Below are 23,439 nucleotides of genomic sequence, written 5' to 3'. Positions count from 1 at the left end.
TGTGCAGCCATTGCATAAAACAGGTACATTCAACATATCCCCAGATAGCTTAGATCTGAGCGCACATTATTACTGAATGGTGCTCAGATCACATACATACAGTTCAATTGCCATGGAGCCAAAGTCTTTCACATAGTCTTTCGTTATACGAATGGGCTCCATGGCATAGCTATCTGGGGTATCACTGTTAAAATAGGGCAAGTACTGAATGACCCGGCTTTCGTGTCTTTGCAGGGGAAAATCAAGAGTTTCAACATGGGCCATAGTCTAAAGGCAGCAGGCAGGCAACCAAGCTCCTCTGATGCACAGTGGCGAGATTTGTCTTGTCACATCATGCTTGACAGGGCTAGATCCCTGCGGATGCTAGGTAGAATGGAGACTCCGGCATTGCTCAATACCTAGGTCTCCCCTCTAGCTGGGTCCAGTTTTAGAGACTTGCTCATTGACGGCTTAAAGATAGATTGAATCAATGCATCTCTATGAGAAAAGTTTAGTATCTCCATGCAGAGGGTGGGGACACTAAATGTTAGTTGTCAACACTGTGCAGCACTGCCCCAGGAAGCACCTCTAGTAGCCACCTGAGGAGTGGCCACTGGAGGTATCCCTAGGCTGTAATGTAAACACTGCCTTTTCTGTAAAAAGATAGTGTTTACTGCAAAAAGCCTGCAGGGGCTGACTATATTCACCAAATACAATAAGCTGTAGTTTTTCAGGTGACTATAGTGTCCCTTCAAGCAAACGTAAGATGAAATGGATAATACATCTAAAAACATTAACGCCAAAGGGTTTATAGGTTTATATTGAAGTATCCATTTTTACTTTTGCCTTTCCCTCCCTTCCTTTTTCTTCCCCTTTCGGTAACATACACCTTTGAACATTATGACATTTATATTTTCTGAATACGAATTTAGTGCAGATTATTATTGTAATATCTAGACAAAAAAAAAAAAAAAAAAGCCTTTTTGGACTTCTTAATAGACATATTTAATATGGATATCCACTATTACTTCGCTATTATGAAGCAATATATGGATATCAAAGCTTTTAAAATTTATGTTCAATAAGAAGATACAAAAAAATAAACCCTTGTTTATTTGGGCGTCAGAACTTTAAAAGAGGACCAAAGATGGCAACTGGTGGAGTTTTGTGGATGACATCACACAGTTGTAGAGTTACATCAGGGAAGAGTATTATTGGGAAAGGTGCAAAGACTAACAAAGCTGATGGTAATTAAAGAAAATTAGGGATCGACTGATTAACGGTTTTACCGATATCGGCCGATGTTCTGTATTTTCGGCAATATTGGTATCGGCCACCTAGGCCGGGCTCATGACAAGCTTGGCGGTCCTGGAGTGGCCGGCAGCAAGCCGTTACTTATCTTCCCAGCAGCTCCCTTCGTAAATCTTGCGAGTCCCGCGGCCGCAGGTTACCATGGCAACGCCCCACGCAGACCGCGAGATTTACACAGGGAGCTGCTGGGAAGGTAACAGCTTGCTGGGCCCCCACTGCTCAGTACATACCACTGGACCACCAGGGAATGTCATAGCCCCCCCTCCCTGGCCAGGTAACAAGCAGGGAGGGGGGGGGGGACAAACAAAAAAAAACCTAAAACATAAATATTAAAAATAAAAAATGCCCCGCCTCCCCCCCATTTTACACAAATTACATCCCTTCACAAACACACACACACTACACAAACATATACACACACTATACAAACAAATACACTCTGCATTATATATACACACACACACACTGCATTCATTATATACACACACACACACACACACACTCTGCATTCATTATATACACATACACTGCATTCACTTTACGCACACTACATTACACACACACACACACACACACACACACAAACACACACTGCATCCACTACACACACCGCTCCCCTGCTCACTTCATCCACTACATGTGGCATGTATATTTTGTGCATTTACCTTAAGAAATAGTTTATTTTTTCCAAATGGTAAATGTACAGATTATAGGCAAGTTATCGGCCTGAAAGTTATCGGTATTGGCTCTAAATAACCAATATCGGTCGATGCCTAAAAAAAAAATCCTTGATGAAGACTTATACTTGAAAAGCGTCAAGCATCTTTTTATTTTTTTAATGTTCCTTTGATTTGGTTGTTCCCATTTTATTGTATTATAATATTGAGTGTTTGATGCTGGTGATTTCATCTTAATTGATACTTGGACTAAGAAAGACAAGGAAAAGAGTGACCAGAAACTGCTGGGCGAATAGATGTGGGCATTACCATTAGGTAGGGTGCTAAAAGTCTGAGCCTGCCTCTGAAGTTCAGTAGTATGACATGTCATGATTCCCTTTTATTCCAGAAGTTTGGTCCTTTAAGGTAGTGGTACAAAGAGACTGTTACTGCAGTCTCTAAAGTGTAAACACTGCCTTTTCTGCCAAAGGCAGTTTTTACATTTGTCACCAAGGACATATATAGTGACGGTCACTCAGACAGTACTATAGCTTTTGCCAAACCGATGTTTGTTGTTATAACACTGTATAAATGCTTAACTCTCTCCTTGGAAATGCACTGGTTAAAAGCAATCTCTATGAAGGGATGATGATTGATGCATAATCCTCTACAGAGAAGAAATAGATTGGCTACGATTATCAGAAATGATTGCCATCACAAAGTGGGATTAAAGGTGAGTGTAAACTTATTTTTGAGTTGTTGGCCAATACACTTACAGCATTTTTAATGCAATGGTAAAACAAATGGTTAATAGAGAACAGTTCATTTTTACACTTCTTACATAATGTATGGATTATTATAAAATAGCTTCCAATTTCCTGAGCATTATATACATAGGAAAATCTTTATAAGGAGAGAGGAGGAAAACAAAATATATAAGAAACATTCTAATAATGCATTTTAGAACAGAAAAAAATGCATTTTCTTTGACCCATTACCAGAGAAAGTTGGGAAGTCTTACTTGTGCTTGGAGTAAAGTAAGCATAAATATCAGGTTGCATATGAAATAACAGACCACACATAGCACAGCTCTTTAACAAAGAGTTGCCAAAATTCTAATCTGCTACTAATTAGAACAAGAATGTCATCTATTTTTTTTTTTATTTCTAATTGCATTGTAGGCATCATATTCCAAAAGCAAATGTTTAAAAGAAAAAGAAAAAAAAAGCCCACAGTGGTATTACTCTCCTCTAAAGACTTCACACCATAAAATAAATGTAAATTACAAAGTTACCTGGAACCTAACATTTGTTAAACTATACTGAATTTGTAACATCAGACATATTTGCAGGTCAGCAGCTCCCAATAAAAGGGAATTCTCATTAACATATAGTCTCTAAACCTACAGAAAAACAAGCCACAATGTATTCCACAGAAAAAAAAAAAAAAAAAAAAAACGGGAAAAATCCCCACATATACCACACCTACACAAAAGGAAAACTATTAATACAGAAGATCATAATTTTAGGTCGTCTCCCACCCAAATGGAAAATCAACATGTTGAGTTTAATTCAAATGTGCATATTATAAAATATATGAATCACCCCCCCCCCCCCCTCCCATCATGTACCTTCTGCCAGGGAGTCAGTGAGAAACAATTACTGAGTTACTGGAAATACAAAAAATAGCCTTTGACTAAATGTACCATATAGGTCAGCAAGTAAGTTGATCCCTGAAAATGTTAGGTGCAATATCAGTTTAGGCCTATATTCACCGGATAAGTCAACATCTAAAATACACTAGTGGCCAGACTTGTGCAAAACTATGGGGAAATACATATTTCACAGGTGTGATGGCTCATAATATACCCAAAACATTATAAATCACAAGAAAGATAATTTAATGCAACTAATATTTTTAAAAGAGTTACACACGAGGGGTGGAGCTTGACTGTCAACTCGAATGGACGTCACCTCAGAGCTCTCCTAAAGCCTGCTCAATCTAAATATCGCTCTCCACAAAGCTCATCCAGAGATAAAACCCGTACCAATATTTCGGGAAGGCGTGCTGGAGCTATTGATGCCTTTCTTTCAAGCATCAAAGCCATCCATGTAGCGCCATAAGACAGCAGCCTACCTGGCCTCATCACTCCCAAACCTTGAGGGTCCTGTTTGGAGGAATGCGGGAAGCGCAAACCACTGTAGCAACACCAAACATAAGTCGCTGCACACAAAAGGCTACCACCTCAACCCCAAGTAGAGATATCGCGGAAATGTGGAAAGGGCACGCGCAATCCGAGTCGTGGAGTGGGGAGCCCCTGCTCATTCCGCCTCGTTAATACCGGAGCAGAGGGAGACAGATACCCCAGGAGCCCCGCAGAAAACCCAAAGCCTTACCTCCAGAGTCCTCTGATGTCTCAGCCTGCATTACCAAAAGGGATCTGAAAATCCTCCTGGCTGACATCCAAAAGCTGCTTGCGGCTGATGTGGCCCTCGTCAAAGTGGAAAGACAGCAGGTGACAGAACGTGTCAGACGCGCAGAGGATGATATCGCAGACGTCCAGATTGCAGTGTCCATCCTTAAGGACTCCTCCTCTACCCAAGCTCACCACGCGGCTCGCCCAAATCTCTCTGGCATCCCACTAGCACACGTATTGCCTCACTTCTTGCATCACTGTATACTTATTCTTCACCCTCCACCCCACGCTGGCACATTCTAACCAGACACTCTCCACACCAGCTTGGCATATCCTGGGTAATCTAAAACGAATGGTCACGACCACCCCACTTCAATAAGCCCTACACCAGACCCGGTATGAACCCTAACTTGTATTACAAAATTCTGAAATGTGCTTAAACTCACAAGCATAAGCTGACTGTCTATACTCTTGTTATTGTTATGTATTGTTCTAATACAAAGTGTATCTTATGTTATGCTTAGAATATTGGATATGCTGAAATAAAATAGAAAAAAAAAATAAAAAATTACATACAGAATACCACGGTGAAATACATTTGATCTTTTTGCTGCAATTACAGTCTAAGTTTCCTTCCCATGGAGTGAGCCAAGTGTTAATCTTCATCAAGTGTTATTATGTGTAACCAAGATTGCATGATTGCTCTTATCAATTTGTATTTTTTTCCCTTGGTTTTTCTGTCAGAAAGGGCTATTACCTAGCCATTCTAGTACTGTAATATAAAATTTCCTGAAACCACTATTTGCACACAGATGCAACATTACAAGGAGCGAATCCTACTGACCTATATAGGCTCCATTATGGAAAATAAGTATCAATCACAAAATCCAACTGACCACACTGTCAGTCACTATAGCCAGATTTCTATGTCTCGTTTTACTTAGCTACTGACGTTTACGCTTACTAGGCTGTTGATATAATACCAAAAAAATGTGCAGCTTCTCTGAATGCCACGATGCTATTTTACATTGTCTGCTTTTGCCATGTCTGGTATCGCTGTCGTGGTAAACTTACTTGTTATTAAATGCACAATAAAAATAAAGATTGAAAAATAAAAAAATAAAAAAAAAGGATCAATCACAAAATCTGCCCATATCTTTTGCTGTCATACAACCCCAGATGCTTTGTGGTAGCTGTAACACAATCAGAAAGAAAGTCTTCTCCAATTCTTCTGCTTACGTACCAAGTATTGATATTCTGGTCTCATCACTCCAGTTGACTCTGAGCTATAGTTCCTCTGACCAATTAACATGTTTTTAGGCCATTCAAATGTATTTCCTTTCTTTGGGAGATATAAATGGCTTCTTCCTTGGAATTCAAAGTCTGAGTCTGTGTCTAATAGTGTTGGCCTTCAAATTTTTAAAATTTTTCGATTACTAAGTGCGGTTGTGCATCTTTTCCTGCCTTTACCAGTTTCGTTTTGAATTGACTGAATCTGCATAGAACTCTTGCACGGTTTAGCAATATCTCTTATGTTTAAAATTTCCACTTACTTTTCTCATGGCTTCCACATAAGTGTAGCCTTCGGCATTCAAACTTATTGTTTTACATAACTTTCTAGGGGACCAGTCAACTCTTCACTATGTCAGCTTAGCAAGTTATCAAGGAATAGAAACATCCATAACCAATACAACAGTAATCAAAAAAGTCAGTCAATTTTATGGCACTCACACAACTGAATAGGATTCAGATTAGCTCTGACATTGGACATGAAAACTCTTAGTTCCCTGCTGTGTCATAACACCACCTGGTTGGCTGTCAGAACAATCAGTCATTCCCATTGGTCATTTTTGAGTTAAGGAGATGTACTTCGGCTTACATAAGGCAGTTGTGATTCCTTCTTATTGTTATTTTGCTATAACTTTTGATAGAATAAATATTATTCAACAGTGCGGGTCATTGCATACTACAAGAAATAAACTTTCTAAGGATAAGCAATTTTAAGGCATTATTCTTTCAAATACTTTTTTAATTTAAATATTACAATACATATTACATTGATATAGCATATAATATACACTGCATTAAATAACTAGTACAAAAGAAGACAAAATAAGGAAAAAGGTAAACTGGTTATAAAGGAAGAGGAAGAAAGAGATAAAAGAAATAGGGTGTAGAATGTGCACAATTAGTTGTTGAATATATATCTTTTTTTTTTTTTTTTAAAGCAACAGTTTATATTTACTTACATCCAGGTAATAAAATAATTAATGGATAATGCTTGTTGTGTGTTAAATCTTTTGAACACAGTCATCTAACACCTGTCCCAATTGGGCATATATAGAGGATGATTGTCGTAGAGTTAGCTTGAAACCTCAATACCATTGCTATGATTTCTTTTCTTTGAGGAATCTCTAGAGATTTCCAATTACCGGTACATGGCAATACACAAGTCGCTGCAATAAGTATACTTCCAAGTTATTGCTATCCTTTCTACCTTAGAAAACCCTTTCTAAAAAAAAAAAAAAAAAAAAAAAAAAAAAAAAAAAACAAACCTATTTTACTAGATAATTTGGTTATTAATGCAGTGAAGACTGATGTTCTCAATGTCATCAATCCTTGGAAATGCAGAATTTCCAAAAGGTTTCCACTAGTGTATAGAATATAAGGGGTTGAAGATTTGTAGTCCATAAAAAAAAAAAAATAATAATAATAATAATTAAACAACTCTAAAACCACACACAGACCTGGCATAAACATACCAGGAGCTGAAGAAAAGGCAGAAATAGATGAAGAGCAGCAGTGAATTCGCAAAATATCGCTCCTCAAGGAGACAGCTGCAGTGAGTTACCTGTGAAAGCTGAGATTTTGTTTTGTTTTTTTGTCATGCAATATTTAACAGATCAACAGTTCTAGTGGCATATTTAAGCTTCGCTAGTAGGGATTAAAGCGGTAATGTCACTTTCTGTGGTCTTTAATTTTCATGTGAGTGACTGCAAATCTTTGATACTGTAGATGCTGTGGTCTATGTAACTATGATGCTGAACCAGCAATATGGTTGACTGGGTGACACTGAGACTGTAGTCCATGTTGTTATTACAATATAATGACACGCCCAATATGTTTAGTGTATCACTACTTGGCTCACAAGTTGTACAGAGTCAGGATAGTACTAAAATGTCTGGATGTACAGTCCCAAGCTTTTAGTACCGGACGTGATGAGAATAGTGGCTGCTCTTTATTGCTACCATTTCCTTAATTAGTACTCTCCCCCAGAAACTAAACATCCCTAGGAGATTGGCTTATAAGTCAGGGTTCTCTAAACTCTGGCCCTCCAGATGTTGCTGAACTACAACTCCCATGAATCTTTAAATGAAATTACTTGCCAGATAATAATGGGAGTTGCAGTTCAGTGAATCTGGAGATCCAGAGTTTGGAGACTTATGTCTAATGAGCTACTCACAAACCTTCCATGTACTCATTTCTTTTTGAAAGAATGCACAAATCTTTTTTGTTGTGTGTTAAGACATTGCTGTCAGGTCAAAAAGAGAATAATGAATTTAAATGTATATCCTTAAACAAACATACTAACCCGAATACATGAAAAAAAATAAACACAACAAATAAATAAATCCCTATTGCCAAACACACAACATAATCTGCTTCAGTTGGATGATAATGCTGTATACAAAATTAGTGTGCCAACATAGTTTTATGGGACCATTGAAGCTTGTGTACTTGTTGACAGACAGTTCATCTCACCCTAAAAGAGCACTTTTTGCATTATACTCTCTTTTTTACTGCATAGCCCATATTTGCTTACATTTGACAGAGCAGTATTAGTTACCACAATGAATGCCTATTGAAATTTAAGAGTGCCTGGAGGCAATTGCAAGAGGTTTGAAGAAGAAGGGGAGAAAAAAAAAAAAACAACAACCTTACCAATTTTTCATCCACGGTAATGAGGTGCGTGTCTTGAGCTTGGTTCTGTGCCAACCTCCATGTGGAAGTGCTCAGTGACCTGCAGTGCAAGACTTAAATTTAAAAATGATTCATGCAATGAGAAAACAGAGACAGACAAATCTTACATAAACACGTTTCTTTAACAATATCCGTCTTGAAGAAGAAGAAGAAAAAAAAAAATATGGAAGAGGGAGAGATGAGGGCACAAAAATCCTTTTTCTCCCCAATTAGTTCTGTCTGCTGAGTTTTTTGGCAGACTTTCATTTAGTTGTTCACAACAGGCTGCACTTTATGTCAGCCTACAGGCGCTCTGTCACAGAGCGACTGCCAGTGGCAAAGAGTGTACTGCTTTATGTGAATGTACAGTAGCGGGTTTGTCACGAACAGACAGAGAAACACAAAGCTGTAAAAAAAAAAAAAAATCAGCTTAAAACTATGATCCCAAAAATGATGGCATCAGAGGTTACAGAAAAAAAAAAAAAAAAAAAAAGTATGTGTTCAATTGTATTTGCTGCATGGCTAGAGACAAAGTTATGAAACACTAGAACAAAAATAATTGCAGAAAGGATGTGGAAAATGGGAAGGTGTGGAACTGAACTCAACTAAATGTGCCATCCATACATTTTCCTTAGAGATATTCTAAAAGGCAGTGCAATGGAATCCCTAACCAAAATTCATACTGCATAGTCCACAGCATGATAAAGACATCTGATGGCTGTGTTGCAGCACGTGCAATAAAGATAAGTGGGACACCAAATGCATGGGACAAAACTAAGAAAAGTAAATAAAAGAAAACATTTTTTTACATCAATAGCTTTCACGAAAATACATAGTTGTAATAAAAATATGGTGTACATTAAATATAATTTTAATACATGATGAAATATTTAAGAAAACTGTTCATGCTAAACTGCTTGTAATTAATACAGATTTTACGTAATTGCAAACAATTTCACTATAACAATACACCAATCAAAATTTTGATTTCCCTTCAACACCATATTTATCTCTTACAGGACAAGGTATATGGCGAAGACATTCACAGTACCTACACAAAGAATTGGCATATGACACTGCATTTTCTCTGAAAAGACAGTGTTTACAGAAGAAATCATGAAGGCAATGATTCTACTCACCAGAACAAATGCAATAAGCTGTAGTTGTTCGGATGACTATAGTCTCCCTTTAAGGCTGTTTTGGTGCTTATATGACATCCCTTTCAACTGACAATGCAAATATATATAATGGGTCCACATTTCTTTACAATTAAACAAAGAGGATATACAGCAGTAAGTAACAGATAAAAATAAGGTTGACCGATAGGATATAAAGTAGACCCTCCTGAAAACAAGTTTACAGTCTAGAAGGAAGGGTTAAGGAAACACAAGAGGAAGAACAAATTGTCAAAGGAGAGGAAATATTGATAGATACGATTAAAAAAGTGGTAGGTTTTTAGCTTCTAAAATGTTCCAAAAAATGAGGGAAAGCAAATCAATCTGCCAGATTCCAATTTTGAAAACTGAAATGCGCAGGTCTCTAATGCAGTCATGTTGAAAAATCCTGAGCTCTTGAATGGAACAATACATTCTAGAGTGTGAGGGGCCTATTTGCAGGCACACTTACTAAACAGTGCACTCGGTTTCAACAAGCTTTTTTGACAAAATACAATAAAGATCATTGGAGGATTAAAAAATCCCTATGTAAATATTGACCAATCCTATTGCAGGATCCCATTTTGGGATCCATGTTACGGGGAAATCTGACAATAGTTTTCAAAAGAAATAAAAATATAAAAAATATTCTGGAACCTAGCTATGCAATAAAAAAAATCCATTAGGACTAAATAAAACTTTGTCCATTGGGATAAATAGTTATAAGGGCTGTGGTACATGCAAGCCATGTTTAACCATGAATTTAACCAAAACCATTGAATTTAGAAGCTCCGAAACTGGAGAGAAGTTTAAAATCAAAGCACCTATTGGCTGCCACACGGATTTTGTGGTATACTTACTCCAGTGTCCGTGTGGCAAGCAATATATAGGTCGAACAAAAAGTGCACTGAAAATCCGATTCATGGAGAATGCAAATAATATTAGAAAAAAAAAAACTTGCATCCCACTCAGTACCAGTGCACTGTAACTCATGTCCAAGATTTAACTTTAGGAATAGAAAATATCAAACACCACTGGAGAGGAGGGGATAGAGGAGGGGATAGACTCAAACAACTTTCACAGAGGGAAATCTTTTGGATTCATAGGTTACGCACAGTTGAACCCATGGGACTTAAAGGACCACTATGGGTACCCAAGCCACTTCAGCTCAATGAAGTGGTCAGGTCCATCTAAGGTTAATCCAGGTCCATCTAAGGTTAATCCAGCCTCTAGTGGCTGTCTCACTGACAGCCGCTAGAGGCGCTTCCGTGAGAAGATGCTGCCGTCCATAGGAAAGCATTGAGAAATGCTTTCCTATGGACTGATTGAATGTGCGCGCGGCTTTTGCCGCGCATGCGCATTCAGAGCCGACGTCGGAAGAGGGAGGAGAGTTCCCCAGTGCCGAGGGAGCCCGGCGCTGGAGAAAGATAAGAGTTTAACCCCTTCAGCCCAGCAGAATTGGGACCCTGAGGGTGGGGCCTAAAGACCCTATAGTGCCAGGAATACCATGTCCTTTAATTATGTAAAAATATTACATAAATATATAATTATGTATATGGACATACGCATATTTCGTATTATTTTTATATACATATATCATTTCATCCTAAGTGTATTTTGATTATATATATATATATATATATATATATATACCGTATTTATTGGCGTATAACACGCACTTTTTTCACCTGAAAATAGGGGGAAAATCGTGGGTGCGTGTTATACGCCGATATCCCATAATTACTTACCTGTCCTGAAGCGTGGGCCGGCTTCACAGCTTGCACCGCGGTACAGGAACTTTAATTTCATGTTCCGGTTTCCGGCGGGACTGAAAGGAAGTGTGCACAATAGTGTGCACACTTCCTTTCAGTCCCGCCGGAAACCGGAACATGAAATTAAAGTTCTTGTACCGCGGTGCAAGCTGTGAAGCCGGCCCACGCTTCAGGACAGGTAAGTAATTATGGGAGGGGAAGTACACTATGGGAGGGGAGGGGAGAAGTACACTATGGGAGGGGGGGGGGAAGTACACTATGGGAGGGGGGGGGGGGAAGTACACTATGGGAGGGGAGGGGAGGGGGGGGAAGTACACTATGGGAGGGGAGGGGAGGGGGGGGAAGTACACTATGGGGGGAGGGGAGGGGGGGAAGTACACTATGGGAGGGGAGGGGGAGAATACTAGGGGAGGGGAGGGGGAGAATACTATGGGAGGGGAGGGGGAGAATACTATGGGATGGGAGGGGGAGAATACTATGGGAGGGGAGGGGGAGAATACTATGGGAGGGGAGGGGGAGAATACTATGGGAGGGGAGGGGGAGAATACTATGGGAGGGGAGGGGGAGAATACTATGGGAGGGGAGGGGGAGAATACTATGGGAGGGGAGGGGGAGAATACTATGGGAGGGGAGGGGGAGAATACTATGGGAGGGGAGGGGGAGAATACTATGGGAGGGGAGGGGGAGAATACTATGGGAGGGGAGGGGGAGAATACTATGGGAGGGGAGGGGGAGAATACTATGGGAGGGGAGGGGGGAGAATACTATGGGAGGGGAGGGGGGAGAATACTATGGGAGGGGAGGGGGGGAGAATACTATGGGAGGGGAGGGGGAAGTACACTATGGGAGGGGAGGGGAGGGGGGGAAGTACACTATGGGGGGAGGGGAGGGGGGGGAAGTACACTATGGGGGGAGGGGAGGGGGGGAAGTACACTATGGGGGGAGGGGAGGGGGGGAAGTACACTATGGGAGGGGAGGGGGGAGAATACTAGGGGAGGGGAGGGGGAGAATACTATGGGAGGGGAGGGGGAGAATACTATGGGAGGGGAGGGGGAGAATACTATGGGAGGGGAGGGGGAGAATACTATGGGAGGGGAGGGGGAGAATACTATGGGAGGGGAGGGGGAGAATACTATGGGAGGGGAGGGGGAGAATACTATGGGAGGGGAGGGGGAGAATACTATGGGAGGGGAGGGGGGAGAATACTATGGGAGGGGAGGGGGAGAGGGAGAATACTATGGGAGGTGGGAGAATACTATGGGAGGGGAGGTGGGAGAATACTATGGGAGGGGAGGGGGGAGAATACTATGGGAGGGGAGGGGGGAGAATACTATGGGAGGGGAGGGGGGAGAATACTATGGATGGGGAGGGGGGAGAATACTATGGGAGGGGAGGGGGGAGAATACTATGGGAGGGGAGGGGGAGAATACTATGGGAGGGGAGGGGGAGAATACTATGGGAGGGGAGGGGGAGAATACTATGGGATGGGAGGGGGAGAATACTATGGGAGGGGAGGGGGAGAATACTATGGGAGGGGAGGGGGTGAATACTATGGGAGGGGGAGAATACTATGGGAGGGGGAGAATACTATGGGAGGGGGAGAATACTATGGGAGGGGGAGAATACTATGGGAGGGGGAGAATACTATGGGAGGGGAGGGGGAGAATACTATGGGAGGGGGGGGGGAGAATACTATGGGAGGGGAGGGGAGAATACTATGGGAGGGGAGGGGGAGAATACTATGGGATGGGAGGGGGAGAATACTATGGGATGGGAGGGGGAGAATACTATGGGAGGGGAGGGGGAGAATACTATGGGAGGGGAGGGGGAGAATACTATGGGAGGGGAGGGGGAGAATACTATGGGAGGGGAGGGGGAGAATACTATGGGAGGGGAGGGGGAGAATACTATGGGAGGGGAGGGGGAGAATACTATGGGAGGGGAGGGGGAGAATACTATGGGAGGGGGGAGAATACTATGGGAGGGGAGGGGGGAGAATACTATGGGAGGGGAGGGGAGAATACTATGGGAGGGGAGGGGGGGAGAATACTATGGATGGGGAGGGGGAGAATACTATGGAAGGGGAGGGGGAAGTACACTATGGGAGGGGAGGGGAGGGGGGGAAGTACACTATGGGGGGAGGGGAGGGGGGGAAGTACACTATGGGAGGGGAGGGGGGAGAATACTAGGGGAGGGGAGGGGGAGAATACTATGGGAGGGGAGGGGGAGAATACTATGGGAGGGGAGGGGGAGAATACTATGGGAGGGGAGGGGGAGAATACTATGGGAGGGGAGGGGGAGAATACTATGGGATGGGAGGGGGAGGGGGGGAAGTACACTATGGGGGAGGGGAGGGGGAGAATACTCATGGGAGGGGAGGGGGAGAATACTAGGGGAGGGGAGGGGGAGAATACTATGGGAGGGGAGGGGGAGAATACTATGGGAGGGGAGAATACTATGGGAGGAGGGGGAGAATACTATGGGAGGGGAGGGGGGAGAATACTATGGGAGGGGAGGGGGAGAATACTATGGGAGGGGGGGGGAGAATACTATGGGAGGGGAGGGGGAGAATACTATGGGAGGGGAGGGGAGAATACTAGGGAGGGGAGGGGGAGAATACTATGGGAGGGGAGGGGGAGAATACTATGGGAGGGGAGGGGGGAGAATACTATGGGAGGGGAGGGAGGAGAATACTATGGGAGGGGAGGGGGAGAATACTATGGGATGGGAGGGGGAGAATACTATGGGAGGGGAGGGGGAGAATACTATGGGAGGGGAGGGGGGAGAATACTATGGGAGGGGGGGAGAATACTATGGGAGGGGAGGGGGGAGAATACTATGGGAGGGGAGGAGAATACTATGGGAGGGGGAGAATACTATGGGAGGGGAGGGGGGAGAATACTATGGGAGGGGAGGGGGGAGAATACTATGGGAGGGGAGGGGGGAGAATACTATGGGAGGGGAGGGGGGAGAATACTATGGGAGGGGAGGGGGAGAATACTATGGGAGGGGAGGGGGGGAGAATACTATGGGAGGGGAGGGGGGGGAGAATACTATGGAGGGGGAGGGGGAGAATACTAGGAGGGGAGGGGGAGAATACTATGGGAGGGGAGGGGGAGAATACTATGGGAGGGGAGGGGGAGAATACTATGGGAGGTGAGGGGGAGAATACTATGGGAGGGGAGGGGGAGAATACTATGGGAGGGGAGGGGGAGAATACTATGGGAGGGGGGGGGGGGAGAATACTAGGGGAGGGGGGAGAATACTATGGGGGGGGAATACTATGGAAAGGGGGACACACTATGGGATGAGGGGGGAATACTGTGGGAGGGGGGAAATTTCCTGGAATTTCTTTCTAAAAATGAGGTGCGTGTTATACGCCGATAAATACGGTATATATATATATATACACACACATACACGGGATTGACTCTGCATTATATACAAACAAACACACTCTGCATTATATACACACACACTACACAAACACTGCATTATATACAAACACAATGCATCCACTTTACCCACGCTACACACACTGCATTCACTAAACACACTACAAAAACTTTCTGCAATCACTATATACACACACACACACACACACTCTGCATTCACTATACACACACTACACAAACACACTCTGCATTCATTATATATACACACACTACACAAATACACACTGCATCCACTACACAAACTACACAAACACACACACACACAGCTCACCTGTCTAAACACACTGCATCCACTACATGTGGCATGTGTATTTTGTGCATTTACCTTTAGAATTAGTTTATTTTTTCAAAATGGTAAATGTACAGAATATTGGCAAATTATCGGCTATCGGCCTGAAAGTTCACAGATTATCGGTATCGGCTCTAAAAAAATTCAATATCGGTCGATCCCTTATTTACACACACACACACACGTGTAATTTTATATTAATATATGTATATATTAATAAAAAATACACTTAGTATGACGATCGAGATTATATATATATATATATATATATATATATATTTTTTTTTTTATTCGTTAACTTTTTAGACTTTTTTTTTCCCACCTGTTTTATACCAGATCCCAATATACCAAAAGACTATATTTATAATGCAATATATAGACAATTAAAAATGTTGAGGGAAAAATATTTAAAACTTATCATGAAATTGTCCCTTGGAGGCACTGCTTAGCAGGTTTGCCTGCAGTTGAAGGGAGAATACCACATCAGCATGAGATGTTCCACACAACTTATGCCCTGAGATGAAATTGACCTTCAAATCAGGCACCTTAGCCTCTAGTGGTCCTAATGTTTATTTATAAAATATTTAACCTGGAAGGATACATTGAGATTTCTCTTGTTTTCAAGTATATCCTGTGTCCACAAAACATTGCAATGTGGATTTTGACCTTTTTAGTTTTTTTTTAGATGAGTAAAATCTTTTTATTCTGAATTTATTTTGCATTTTTTTCTTAAATGTATACTATAGGCACCCAGACCAATTCACCTAAATGGTGCACTATCCCTTTCACCCTTAATCACTAGGAGCGCTTCCTGGAGTTTCACAGAGTTTGAAACCCTTAAGAGAAAACCCTATAGGAAAGTCCTGAGGCAATGCTTTCCAATGCAGAAGGCCTAATGCTCACGTGGTGCTTGACACATGCACATTAGGTCCTCTTGTCAGATGATGGTGGAGTGGGCAGAGCGCAACCATGCACTAAGGGACTTAGGTGCTGATTACGGGTAAGTGATTAAAGTTGCCTTGATGCTCTGTAGTGGGTTCCAGGCTGTCCCATGCTTCCTCTGCCAGGTCAACTGTTGGGATATGACATCATGCTGTATCCGGACGGCCTTTAGCCCTGTGCATCGTGAGGAGAAGCTGGCTCTTGTCACTCCTCACACTACACTGTAAACAGCAGCTTGCCCCTGATAGAACTTTCCCTGTCCTGCATCTACCGGTGTAAGGTAATGGTGCTTGCAGTGTTCCTTTAACAAGTCGAGTCAAATTAACATATACCAAGGTTTTTGTTTTTTTAAGCTAACTGCTTATGCTTTGAGGGTTTTTTTGTTTTGTTTTAGAGACATTTTTGCAGAACAAAAGCATTTTGTTTTCAATGTTAGTATGTTGTGATGTGCATTAGGCAAATGCTACTTGCCACTGCAAGTCTCAAGGGTCCATGCACAGTAAAGAGGGGTGACACATTTTCATTCGCCAATGGCTAGAGGGTGTGTGTGGAAATGTTGGACTGAGGTTATAGGATTAGAAGCAAGCATTTTAGATATATATTTTGACAAACTGGCATACACAATCCACAAACAGAAATCGACTTGCTCTCTCTCCTAATGAGAGCAGAGCAGAGCTGCGGCAGTGAACATAAGACAGCGGCTCTGCCACCTGCAGGACTCTGTGAATTTTGAAAACTATGAGTTAGGCTGCATATAACATGATAGCATCCACGGCACAACTGGTATCAGTTCAGAGAGCAATTCTATCTATCCTATATGTTCAGTGGAAATGCTGATACCCATCTCATTAATTCATGCTGGACAGATAAAACACCACAGACTAGATTAAAAAAAATTAAATCTCCTGATTCATAGTCTCTTCCTTGTAAGAGCAGGTCTGCCTGAAGCTGCTGTAAGCTATACTGTTGTAAGCGTATGAAAGGTCTATGTTATGTTTAGAAAAGGACTGCTTCCCACATCAATACTGGGAGCCAAACAATGATTATTGCTAAATTGCCTAACTTTTTAGACATGTAACAATAGCCTGGTAAATGCTGTTCCTGCCATGTACAGAGTACAGAGGCTCCATGTCTGCAGAATGGACTGAGGCATTTGATCTCTGTAAAAGCCCATCAAAGTGATTGGATGTCTGGGCTGCCTAAGATAGAATACTGCCAGATGCCTCACATAAGAGGCATTTAACAACAGCCAAGTCCACATTGTATTGTCAGAAGTCTGTAACATTAGGCTCATAGACCTTAAATACAGCTCCAAGGCAACGGGCATCAAACAGATATAGCATTGTGTCACAACATTAATGCTTCCTGTCAGAGCCACTGGAGGGTTATTGATGCAAAATTCCACTTGTGATGCACCCAGACCCACTGGATCTAATGGTCACTACTCGATCCTAATTCTCCTTGACCTTTCTGCGCCTTTTGACACTGCAGATCATCTACAGCTTCTTCTCATCCACCGCAATATCGGTCTACAAGATATTGCTCTCTCCTGGTGCTCCTCCTACCTCTCCCAGTGCTCTTTCAGTGTTTCTTTCTCTGGCTCTGCTTCTTCTCTCCAATTCCTCTCTGTTAATGTGCCCCAAGATTCAGTCCTTGGTCCCCTACTGTTCTCTATCTATACTGCCTCCCTAGGTAAACTCATTAGCTCCTTTGGCTTCCAATATAATTTCTATGCGGATGACACGCAAATCTATCAGTCCTCTCCTGATCTCTCCCCGTCCCTCTGACTGCATGTCTGCTATTTCTAACTGGATGGCTGCTCACTTCCTTAAACTCAACATGACCAAAATTGAAATTCTGGTCTTTCCTCCCTCAAGTATTGCTACGCCTATGTCTGTCTCCCTCCAAGTCAACGGTGCTACCATCAGCTCCACAACGCAGGCTCGCTGCCTAGGTGTTCTCTTTGACTCCGACCTCTCCTTTACGCCTCATGTTCAATCTACCGCCAATTCCTGCTGCTTTCATCTCTAAAACATTGCGCACATCCGACCCCACCTATCTATCCTCCCTAATACACAAGTATGTCCCGTGTAGGCCCCTAAGCTCTGCTGAAGACTTACGTCTATCTTCTGTCTGTACTCCCACTTCTGATGCTTGCCTTCAAGACTTCTGGAGGGTTGCACCGTTCCTGTAGAACTCACTTCCCTCCTCCGTTAGATGCTCACCCAGTCTCCACGCCTCCAAAAAAATCATTAAAAACCCACTTCTTCATAAAAGCGTATCAATTAAAATGTTAATAGCTCCTGACTGATTGCAACTCTCATTAGTCTAATACTATCCTTACATTTTGTGTCACTATACCCCACTCCCTCTAGCATGTAAGCTCATTGAGCAGGGCCCTCAACCCCTCTGTTCCCGTGTGTCCAACTTGTCTGGTTACAACTACATGTTTGTTCGTCCACCCACTGTAAAGCGCTGTGGAATTTGTTGGCGCTATATAAATAACATAATAATAGTAGCCTTTAAAAAGCCAACATACTGGGTACTCTGGCTTTTATTAAAGCAAAACTTTCTTTTGGGGTCTTTCTTTTTGAGACAAAGACCCCCACTTACCCTGTTGACATTGCTGCAAAAATTGTGGGGCCTTGGAAGAGAAAGGTGGATATTCTTACTTAACCCCTTAAGGACACACGACATGTGTGACATGTCATGATTCCCTTTTATTCCAGAAGTTTGGTCCTTAAGGGGTTAATCAACATTAACCTCAGGGTTGTAGAATTCCTATTGTCTGAGTAAAAGTTTCAGGCAGGCTGTTTTTGTTTCTGACTTTAGCTGTGTTGTTCGCAAAAAGCAGGGCTGTTACAAGGGACATGGGGGATCAGAACCAGGGCTGGAAGGGCAGGTGTAACCACAGTAATTGCTCTCTCGTGGTCTAGTGCTCACCAATGAGTCACAGCACACCTACTGTCACACCCAGCATGCACTCTGACTGAGCGATAACTGTGGTCTGCACCAACTGGACCAGAAGGCACTTTTTAAACCCCCTACTAGGCACATTTTATTCCCCCAAGTTCCACTAGACACCATAGCCCCCTTCCTGCAAAAGCAATAGGGAGGCATAACAAAACATAAGCAGCAAGCATCACACACAGCCTATACATACACACACACACACATTGTTGTGGGGGCAGGGGAGGACGTGGCAGAGGGTGAAACACTCCGTTTTATTAATTAAAATCCAAATTTTTACACAGCAAATCTAAATTGAAAAACTGAGGCAAAAAGTTGTGTTCCAGATCAGTTTTTCAATTTGGATTTATTTCAAGTAAATTCACACCAATCATTCTTACCAGCAACTTCCTTTGTTGGTAATCCCATCACTGGCACCCCATTCATAAAACAGACTAAAATTAGTATGTTGGTGGGCAGGGATGTGAAAATGTGATCACCTGACACCAAGGACAAACAGTGTAGGGTGCTTGGCAGGCAGTTTATTTGGAAGTATAGCAAACCTGCAGGGAAGCACCAGAGCTGCTATTGCAAGGACAGTGCTTGGGCCCCAGCATGAGCACTATACTTTCAGTGCTTGCACCTCATTTTCCATCTCCCTACTGGGTGTCGCCTTCAAACGTTTTAACCCCTTAAGATGGCACCTTGGGTGTCATGTCACAATAACGTCATTGTTCTAAAGTTGTCATGGTGCCAGGAGGTTCTAAATGTCAATTATAGTGGTAATGACGCTAGGCAGGGCCGCCATCAGGGGGTGACAACCATAACGGTTCATACACACATAATGACATGCATACAGACAGACAGACAGACATTCATAATGATATGCAGACATACATACACACATAATGACATGCAGACATACATACAGACAAACACACACACAGTAACGGATGTCGCGGGCACGGCGGCCCTGGGGGGCCCGGCCGCCGGTGCAGTTGCACCTGCGCCCGCACGCTGATGGGGCCCATGCACTTAGGGCCACCTGATGGGCCCCATATCTTCAAGGGCCCGGTCAGCGATGCGGCCGTGGTATAGCGCGACCGGGCCCCTTTAAATAAAAAAAAAAAATGTCGGCGCAGCGCAAGTGCTGCTGGGAGGAAGTGGTCACTTCCTCCCAGCTCACTCCGCACGGTAGGAGTGCTCGCGCCCGACATGAAGAGGGAGAGCCAGACGACTGCCAGTCCCATCAGCCCCAGCCAGCCACCCTCCTGCAAAGACAAGGTAAGAAACAGGAGGGTGGCTGGAAAATGAGCTGTGTGTATGTCTGTCTGTGTGTGTATGTATGTATGTCTGTGTATGTATGTATGTCTGTATGTGTATGTCTGTATGTATGTCTGCATGTCATTATGAATGTGTGCATGTCTGTATGCATGTCATTATGTGTGTATGAATGTCAGTGTATGTCTGTCTGCATGTCATTATGAATGTGTGTATGTATGGATGTCAGTGTCTGTATGAATGTATGTATGCATGTATGTAACTATGTATGTCTGTATATCTGTCTGTATGTGTGTATGCATGTCAGTGTATGTATGTCTACATGTCATTATGAATGTGTGTATGTATGGATGTCAGTGTCTGTATGCATGTATGTCTATCTGTATGCATGTCATTATGTGTGTATGAATGTCAGTGTATGTATGTCTGCATGTCAGTATGAATGTGTGTATGTCAGTATGAATGTCTGTCTGTCTGTATGTCATTATGAATGTGTGTCTGTATGTATGTTAGTATTTGTCTGTCACTATGTACGCCTGTGTGTCTGTATATGTGTATGTCTCAGTATGTGTGTATCTGTGTCCTTTTGTATCAGTGAATGTGTTTGTGTCTGTATTCCTGTGGGCGGGATTTGGAGGCGGTCTCTGTGGGCGGTTTTGGAGGCGGGCCCCCAGGGGCCCAGACCCTGAGCTCAGTTAGGGGCCCCAAAATTTCTGGTGGCGGCCCTGACGCTAGGAGTACTGTGTCATCTTTTTCTGCTAATAGGATGCTACATAAGAGAATATCAACTTTTAAAATTCAGAGGAGAAAACAAACAAACAAAAGTAGAGTGACTTATGTACAGAGTTTCACCAATCTTTACAACTTCCTCTGCACTTCCTAAAACTGACATTTTAGAAGACACATGGGAGGAGGAGTGGTGGACATGGCCTCTGGAGAAAACTTTGGGGATAAACCATTCGAGAACAGTTTAACCCCTTGAGGTAAGAGTGCCTCTGAGGCACCATAACAACTTAGTTTAAAATTAATTTCATGTTGTGTTGCCTGTAGTGTCCCTTTAATGAGTATATTCACTCATATTAATAGTCCAAGATGGTAATTTATAAGAATCAGCATCTCAGGAAAAAAATAAATCATGTTTAGATGTGCAGAACTTTAAAGGACCACTATAGCCACCCACACCACTTCAGCTTAATGAAGTGGTCTGGTTGCCTGGTCCATCTAGGGTTAACCCTTTCTGCTGCAAACATAGCAGTTTCTGCTGCAAACATCCAGCCTCTAGTGGCTGTCTCATTGACAGCCGTTAAAGGCACTTCCGCGCTTCTCACTGATTTTCACAGTGAGAAGACACCAGCGTCCATAGGAAAGCATTGAGAATTGTGCCGCGCATGACAATTCAGACGTTGAAAGGAGGCAGAGTCCCCAGCGCCGAGGGAGTCCGGCGCTGGAGAAAAGGTGAGTGTTTAACCCATTCCTCACCCTAGAGCCCGGCGGGAGGGGGACCCAGAGGGTGGGGGGAACCTAGAGACCCTATAGTGCCAGGAAAACTTGTATGTTTTCCTGGCACTATAATGGTCCTTTAAAAGGTACCCCGTCATATTTTACTGTAAACTATTATGTCGCCCAAAGTTTTTCCTGAACACCTGACTCTCCTTTCACATCCAACCCTCTTTCAGACTGCGAACTACTACCATGAACAGTTGTCCCTGCCGATTGTTTTTGTTCCCCTCTGCCAAAGTCACCTGCAAATCAGAGCCACATGAGAGTAGCATACACTAGTCATTCAGAGGCAGCAGACTCCCATCACGCCCTGGTAAAACCCATTCCTTAGCTTGTCCATGTATTACCTGGTCGACAGCAGTAATGGCACGGCTGCTTTCCTAAGGTTCAGAACCTGTCTGAGCGCCGGTGACATTGAGGACGCCATGCTTGGTGTGTATGTAGAACAACAGGACGGGCTCAGCAGAAGGACAAAAAGCTGGAGCTGTGACGTATTCCGAAGCGAGTCAGAAGTGGCGGGAATTAGGCACCGCTCGGCACGGTTTGAGAGGGCTAGCTGTGAGGACACGCTGCTGCTGGAGGGCTTCGGGTATCGGTATTTTTATGCGTATTATTGATTATTAGAACTGCTAATACATTATTAGATAATTAGAGAGGACAAGTACAAATGTAGTTATACAGTGAGGGTTTATTTATTTTTTAAAGAGGAATTGCCACTGCTCAGCTTTGTTCACTCACCCAAGTAAACACGATTTTAGCAGATTAAATCCAGACGGAGGAACTAGCCATAACATTACATAAAAACATTTATTTTTTTTGCCACAATTTTGCCATTTTGGATGTAATTTGATTTACTAAAATCTGTTTACTTATTATCCTTGGCACCCTCTGAGTGGGTAGTTTAGGAAATAATCTAATAATTATTTAATCAAATCATTTAAAGTTTTACTTCAAGCATAAGGGACACTCCGGTAACCATAACAACTTAAGCTATTGCTCTATCCTCTTGTGTTTTATACCCCACCTCCTCAGGGGCGTATTAGCCGCGAGGCAAACAAGGCATTTGCCTTGGGCGGCATTTTCCAGGGGGCGGCAAAAAACGCCGCCCCCAAATGCCCGAGGCAAATGTCTTGTTAGCCTTGCGGCTAACAGACATGCTGGTTGCTGGGCGGCCGGCGAGGGAGCTCTTCCCCTGAGCTCTCTGCTCAGCTCCCTCGCGCACCGCCCGCAGAGTGAGACTGGGAGCCGGAATATGACGTCATATTCCGGCTCCGCCTCCCAGCCTCACTCTGCGGGCGGCGCGCGAGGGAGCTGAGCAGAGAGCTCAGGGGAAGAGCTCCCTCGCCGGCCGCCCAGCCTGTCCGCCAGTGCCGTCCTGCAGCCACTAGACCACCAGGGAATGGGAGAACCCCCCCACCCCCAGCATTCCCAAAGGTAGGGGGGGGGGGGGGGAGTAAATAAAAAAAAAAAATGTGTTAATGTGAGTGTGTGTGTCTGATACTGTGTGTGTGTCTGTTAGTGTGTGTGTGTGTCTGTTAGTGTGTCTGTTAGTGTGTGTGTCTGTTAGTGTGTGTGTCTGTGACTGTGTCTGTGACTGTGTGTGTTAGTGTGTGTCTGTTAGTGTGTGTGTCTGACTGTGTGTCCGACAGTGTGTCTGTTAGTGTGTGTGTCTGTTAGTGTGTGTCCGACTGTGTGTGTTTGTTAGTGTGTGTGTCTCACTGTGTGTGTCTGTTAGTGTGTGTGTGTGTCCGACTGTGTGTGTCAGACTGTGTGTG

At 43.2% G+C, this 23,439-nt stretch overlaps 1 protein-coding gene across 1 annotated transcript in view; it reads right to left on the bottom strand.

Annotated features, from left to right (window-relative positions):
• Nucleotides 1-22,121, bottom strand: part of NDUFS4 (NADH:ubiquinone oxidoreductase subunit S4) — a 108,881-nt gene extending 86,760 nt beyond the window's left edge. The window contains exons 1-2 of the mRNA XM_063456883.1: nt 22,012-22,121; nt 8,305-8,383 (exon numbers count right to left, since the gene is read on the bottom strand). Coding sequence (XP_063312953.1) covers nt 8,305-8,383; nt 22,012-22,091 — 159 coding nt within the window. The 5' untranslated portion in view covers nt 22,092-22,121. The remainder of the gene's footprint in view (nt 1-8,304; nt 8,384-22,011) is intronic.
• Nucleotides 22,122-23,439: the final 1,318 nt, after the last annotated feature.

The sequence above is a fragment of the Pelobates fuscus genome, chromosome 5 (genome assembly GCF_036172605.1).
Source record: "Pelobates fuscus isolate aPelFus1 chromosome 5, aPelFus1.pri, whole genome shotgun sequence".
NCBI lineage: Eukaryota > Metazoa > Chordata > Amphibia > Anura > Pelobatidae > Pelobates > Pelobates fuscus.
The sequence above is the reverse complement of the archived record's forward strand: the minus strand, read 5'-3'. Positions and strand labels throughout refer to the sequence as shown.